At 58.2% G+C, this 6,385-nt stretch overlaps 1 protein-coding gene across 1 annotated transcript; it reads right to left on the bottom strand.

Annotated features, from left to right (window-relative positions):
• Positions 1 to 2,719: 2,719 nt before the first annotated feature.
• LOC124664041 (leucine-rich repeat receptor-like serine/threonine-protein kinase RGI4) lies at positions 2,720 to 5,587 on the bottom strand. The gene is made up of 2 exons (XM_047201647.1): positions 3,328 to 5,587; positions 2,720 to 3,204 (listed from the first exon to the last, which is right to left on the bottom strand). Exons 1-2 carry the CDS (start codon positions 5,585 to 5,587, stop codon positions 2,720 to 2,722), a joined length of 2,745 nt encoding a protein of 914 aa, XP_047057603.1.
• Between the last annotated feature and the right edge of the window lie 798 nt (positions 5,588 to 6,385).

The following is a 6,385-nucleotide window of genomic DNA, read 5'->3' as shown; positions in this document are numbered from 1 at the left end:
CTCTAGATGGAAATTTGTGAATCAAATGACTTTGAAAACCTTAGGATGATGAGTCATTCTATTGAAAGTTTTGAAGGTGAATGTGACCTTTGAATGACAAGGTGAATTTGACAAAAAACTGATGGTTGGGTTCGGATGCGATACCATTTCAATTTTAGAGTACCCCCACAATACCTGATTATGGGTAAGGCTTTAGCTGGAAATTTATGTACGTTAGTATGGGTTCCCGCTTAAAAAACGTCATAGAGGTTATGCCGAGGCTGCCTCCGTTGAAAGTGAAATGACGTGAAAAAGAGATGAATGTCCTACCCAAACCCTGTGCAGTTCCTAGGAGGGCAGATTGCCATCACTAGGAGGCCAACCTCATAGGGGAGGTGTCTATACTAGGGTATGTAAGTGAAAGGTTAATGGTTGATGATCCGCATACTGAGTTATGATGATTCAGGGTTATCCCTAACAGATGTAATCAAAAGTTGTGGCACAAGAGTACGACCTCTGCAGAGTGTGAAACTATTCGAATAGCCGTGTCCGCGGTCATGGACGGCTGGATGGACATACTTTTCCGTTGTCAGATGTTTTCAAAATGACTGGTGATTTGAAAGGTGAACTTGACTTGACTACCACCAAGTTGTGGGAATGACACTAATGTTCCCACTTGAGGAATTTTAGGCAAATAAAAGGGTCTTTAACTATTAAGTGTTCATGAAATAAAACTAGCTTTGTGCAAAGAAACCTAGAAGCTTAGAACCCTTATTAGAGCTACTAGTACTTCTATTAGTGGTCGTTTGCGAGTACTTTATAAAGTACTCATGGCTTTGTCCCTGGCTATTCAAATGGCCAGACTATGAAGAGGAGCACCAATACCAAGAAGATGGACAGCAGGACGTCTATGATAACTAGGATCACCTCCCAACATCAAGCGTTGCCTGTGAAACAGATGGACCGCTACTACGTTTCTTCCGCTATGTGTTTTGTATCTGATCTATAGATCAACTGTTGTTTTAAGATTGGATCATGAGATCCCTTGTTGTAAGACGATTATGGTTTGTAATGAATAATGTTATGTGATATCGACTATTATGTCTCGGAAAAACAATATTCCAGAATTGCGATGGATGGCATAATAGGCATCTGGAATTAAAAATCCAGGTGTTGACATCAGATATGCTCTGATGCCATTGTTAGATGATGTTCATCTTTAGGGATAACTTAACATGTGTTCATCACCTCATAGTGCACCAAATGATCACTAGCAGAGAGATTAGGGGGAATACTTTTGAGTAGATGAAGAGTTCCTTGCCTGCTTGATGCAGGCATTGTGTATCCCATGGCGATGAGAGGACGGGTGTTGTAGATGGTTGGCAGCCGTAATAGCCTTTTTGTTGCTTCAGCACACCCTCTTGATCATTCTAGGTTCTTTAAGTAATTATGAGGACTATGTAAATGTAGGCGAACTCCTCTTGGTAGATATCTAGGCCCTACCCTTTTATATGTGTTGGCAACAAAGGGCCAAAACCACCTGTTGGTTATAGATACCCCCGATTATGTGGTTAGTTACATAAGGAGGGGTCCAAAACGTTGGTTTCGGCCCCTCGTCGACTTTTCATTTAGACTCTGTCTATTTTTAGTTAACCTATTATGTCAGTTAAACTGACAGATTGACCAGCAATCCCGGCTTGCGTGATAAAATTTAATGGGAATTCCGCCTCTTTAATTTATTTCCATCTGATTAACCACAACTTTGATGTCTCTTCAGAGAATCCTCTATCCATCTCCAATCTATCGCCGTCAGAAAGTTTCGCCTCGGCTCACCACAGATCATCGCTAACCCCCTGCACCGTGAACACTGTGAAGGGACCAATGTGCGGGACACCTCTGCACCGTGTATCCCTCGAAGCAGCAATCCACCTAGCTGGCCAAGATCGCGTGGTGCCTCCCTGTTCAGTGTTCACGGCCCCATTCCCTTCCCCTAAATTTGTCCCTGCAAGCTTTGCTCATCACTCCGGTAGGCGAAGGAATGTTCACCTAGCCCGACAGCTCTGAATATTCCATGGCCCAGCGTGCCGCAATTCATGGCCTAAAGGAGCGAAGGACATTTTCCTTGCATCTTCAGTAACCTTCCGAAAGCAAGCACTAGCAGTAGCTGTACCAGCCACCGCTGATTTCTTCTTCCCAAGGATCACTCGACTTTGTCGGTCGCCTCTGCTGCAGACGCTAGTGCCCAGGAATTCACCGAAAGGCACGGATGAATCGCCGATCATATGATTGCACAGACAGGGACAGCGTAGCCGCCTAGCCGGACACACGAACGGGGCCGGCACCGATGCACGGACGGCAATGGGAATGTAGGAACTTCACCATGTCATGTCACACCAAGAGATGGAGATTTGACAGCATGATAATGTACTACATACATGAGCCAGATGCGATGCATGGTCTGCATCATCATCATCAGGCGTTGGCTATGGTGTGTTATGGTACACAAGAGACGGAGGAATTATTGGTCGCTTGCTTTGCTGTGGTGTGGTGGCGTCTTCCATCTCCTTCCCCACCTCGATCGCCACCTTCCGGACCACGTACATGATCCCACCCTGTCCGGCCGGCGGGTAGCGGCGGGCCTGAGTTCGACGGCAACACCTCCGCTCGACGACGCGCGCGCGCGCGGTGTCACAGGCGCCACAGTGCCGCGTTTGGAGTCAGTTTCGGCCAGTTAGCTAGGCTACACGCTCCCGGTTGTTGAGTAGGCCAGCGAGCTCGACGTCGACGAGTGGGGCCGGCCGGTTTGCGTCTCGGCCGGGTGACGCAGGGGCGCCGGCTTGCCCGGCGTCCTCGGCTCGGCCCACTTCGCGGCGCCGCTGGTCTTGCGCGAGTCGGCGCCGTCGTCGTGCCGGAGGCCGCGGAGCAGCGCCGCCACGTCCTTCATGGTCGGCCGGTCCTCCGGGCGCGCGCTGGCGCAGAGCAGCGCGATCCCGAGCGCCTGCAGCATCTCCTGGACCTGCGTGTCCGGCCGGCCCTGCAGCCGCGCGTCCACCAGCTCCGCCGGGTCGCGCTTCCGGTGGAGGTGCTCGCGCACCCACTGCACCACGCTCTGCCCCTCGCCGAACGCAGCCTCCACCGGCCGCCGCCCCGTGATGATCTCCAGCAGCACCACCCCGAAGCTGTACACGTCGCTCTTCGTCGTGATCTTGATCATGCATCCGTACTCTGCACAAGCTCAAAATTTCAGAATTTCAGATGACGTACTCTGTAACGAACTTAACCGACACAACAAGTACGGCGCAAGCTGGAATTAATTCTGTGGCGGGAACCGAATTGCTAGTAGCTTACCGGGCGCGATGTATCCGTACGATCCGGCGAACGGAGGGGGCGACGAGTTGGCGCCGTCGTCGGCGACCCTGGCGAGCCCGAAATCGGCGACGCACGCCTCATACCGCTCCCCGAGGAGGATGTTATCCGCCTTGACGTCGCGGTGGAGGATCGCCGGCACGCAGTCGTGGTGGAGGTACGCGAGGCCCTCGGCGACGCCGACGGCGATCGAGAGCCGCACCTCCCACTCCACCACCATCCCCGCCGCGCCGCCGTGCAGCAGGCCGCCGAGGGTGCCGTTGGGGAGGTAGTCGTAGAACAGGAGCCGCGCGCGGCGGTTGGACGCCCACCCCAGGAGCCGCACGATGTTGCGGTGGCGCACGCGGGGCAGCACGCCGATCTCGCACGCGAACGCCTCCGCGGACGCCTCGTCGCACGACCGGAACTTCTTCACGGCGATGCTGGCGCCCGTCGACGGCACGCTCGCGCGGTACACGGCGCCGGACCAGCCCTGCCCGATCACGTTCGCCGGGGTCAGGCTGCGGGTCACGTCGCCCACGCTGATCTCCAGCTTCTGGTACAGCGTCACGTCCCACGGCGGCAGCATCTCCGCCTCCTTGTCGTCGTCTTCCGGACGTGCGCCGCCGAAGATCGAGCGCTCGCGCCGGCGGCTGAAGAGAACGAGCGCCGCGGCGACCAGGAGGACGACGAGAGCGGAGACCAGGACGGCGGTGGCGACGCGGGCGGCGCGGCGCGCGCGGTCGCTGGCGTCGCCGGGGCACAGGGACAGGCACAGCGCCGGGTTGCCCTCCACGTCGCTCATGGGCAGCTTCGCGAAGAACGCCGTCTCCGGCGCGCGGCCGGAGAAGTTGTTGAAGGAGACGTTGAGCGTAACCAGGTTCTGGAGAGCGGACATGAGCTGGAGATCGCCGGAGAGCTGGTTGTGCGACACGTCGAGCACGCCGAGCCTCGTGAGCCCCGCGAACTCCTTCGGGATGGCACCCGACAGGCCGTTGCAGCTGAGGTTTAGAGCAATCTCCAGGCCAGGGATCTTGCCGATGGTCGCCGGTATCGGGCCGGAGAGCGAGTTGCCGCCGAGGTCCAGGAGCTGGAGCCGCGTGCACGAGCCGATCTCCGGCGGTATGTGGCCGATCAGCCGGTTCCCGCCAAGGACGAGCTTCGTGAGCGAGCCCAGCATGCCTACCTCCGATGGCAGCGTGCCGCCAATGGCGTTGTACGAGAGGTCCAGGTACTGTAACCACAGCATTCCGTGGAACAGGCCCTGCGGCAGCACGCCTGTGATGGCGTTGCCGTGCAGGTCGACGAACGTGAGGTTCTGGCACCCGGCGATCTCGGCAGGGATGGCGCCGGACAACCTGTTCGAGCTGAGGTCCAGGAAGCTGAGGTGGCCGAGCTTGCCTATCTGGGCAGGTATGGCGCCGGCGAGGTGGTTGCCGCTCGCCCTGAACCTTACTAGCGACGTGCAGTTGCCTATCTCCCGCGGTATCTCGCCGGACAGAACGTTGTCGATGAGCAGCAGCTTGGAGAGCCGCGGCAGCCGAAACATGGACGGCGGGATGGGCCCGGTGAGCGCGTTCTGCGACAGGTCGAGCGACTCGAGGCTGACGCAGCCGCCGATCTCCGGCGGGATGGTGCCCGTGAGCTGGTTGGCCCAGAGGTACAGCATTCGCAGCGACGCGAGCTTGCCGATCTCGGCTGGGATGCCGCCGGACATCTGGTTGTTGTCGAGCTCGAGGTCCGTGAGGTTGGTGCACCGCGCGAGCTCCACCGGGATCGGGCCGGACACCTTGTTGGCGCTGAGCTGCAGCTCCTGCAGCGACGAGAGGTTCCCGAGCGTGGCCGGGATGTGGCCGGTGATGCCGTTCATGGACAGGTCCACCACGTTGAGCGCCGTGCAGGCGCCCAGCTCCGGCGGGATGACGCCGACGAGGTTGTTCTGCCACAGCAGCAGGTTCTTGAGGTTGCCGAGGGCACCCAGCTGCGACGGGATGGAGCCGGACAGCGCGTTCTCGTACAGGTAGATGTTCTGCAGGGCGCTGCATTTCCCGAGCTCCGGGGGAATCGGGCCGGAGAGCATCGCCGTGTAGATGGCCAGCGTGTCGAGGTTCTTGAGCCGGCCGAGGCTGGCCGGGAGCGGGCCGGAGATGCTGGTCTCGGCGAGGCCGAGCATGGTGAGGTTCGCGCAGTTGCCGATCTCCGTCGGGAGCGCGCCCTGGATGTTCTTGTTGCCGCCGCCGCGGAGCACCTCGAGGCTGGCCATCTGGCCGATGGACGGCGGGATGGCGCCCTCGAGCTGGTTGTCGTAGAAGATGAGCTCGCGCAGGGACGTGAGGTTGCCGATGGCGTCCGGGATGGCGCCCTCGAGGTGGTTGGAGTTGACGACGAGGCTCTCGAGCTTGCTCCCGGGCCGGCAGAGGCTGGCCGGGATGGAGCCCGTGAGCGCATTGTTGCTGAGGTCGAGCTGCTTGAGCGCAGGCAGGTAGCCGAGCTGCGGCGGGATGGGGCCCGACAGGTTGGTGCCGGTGAGCAGCAGCCGCTCCAGCGTGGCGCCCATGGAGGCAGACAGGTCGTCCGGCACGCCGCCGAGCAGGTCGACGAACTGCAGGTTCAGCTCCGTGACCCCGCCGCCGGCATTGCAGGACACGCCCGTCCACCGGCACGGCGACGCGTCCGACACGTCCCAGTTGCCCAGCGCCCTCGCGCCGTCGCCGCCCAGGGTGCGCTTCCACGCCAGCAGCGCCGCACCCTGCGAGTCCAGGCCCAGGGCGCCGTCCATGCACGCCATGACGAGCAAGCAGCACAGCACCACGTGCCCCCTCCTCCACCTACCGCCGCTCATGTCAGGAGGCATCTGCTACACTCGACACTGCACTCTTCTCCTATGTATCCAGTACCCAAGAAGAGATTAAGAGAAGAAAGATGAGGTGGTGCTATAGAATTAGCTAGCCAACGCTGGTATGTCACAAATCACAACACAAGCAAATCTTGGTTCTTGCTTGTGTTGGAAGAGTAGATAGATAATAACATAGCACTTGTGTCTCGCAACTTTTAGTTGGCT

The sequence above is a fragment of the Lolium rigidum genome, chromosome 6 (genome assembly GCF_022539505.1).
Source record: "Lolium rigidum isolate FL_2022 chromosome 6, APGP_CSIRO_Lrig_0.1, whole genome shotgun sequence".
In the NCBI taxonomy this organism is placed as follows: domain Eukaryota; kingdom Viridiplantae; phylum Streptophyta; class Magnoliopsida; order Poales; family Poaceae; genus Lolium; species Lolium rigidum.
This window is presented reverse-complemented; position numbering and strand designations above follow the sequence as displayed.

Bases quoted from the DNA above. Each gene is read 5' to 3' on its own strand.
- LOC124664041 (XM_047201647.1), bottom strand. From the start codon at position 5,587: ATGGCCAGCCTCGAGGTGCTCCGCGGCGGCGGCAACAAGAACATCCAG. The intron at 3,205-3,327 runs GTAAGCTACTAG...GAGCTTGTGCAG, and splicing joins GTACGGATACATCGCGCCCG to AGTACGGATGCATGATCAAG.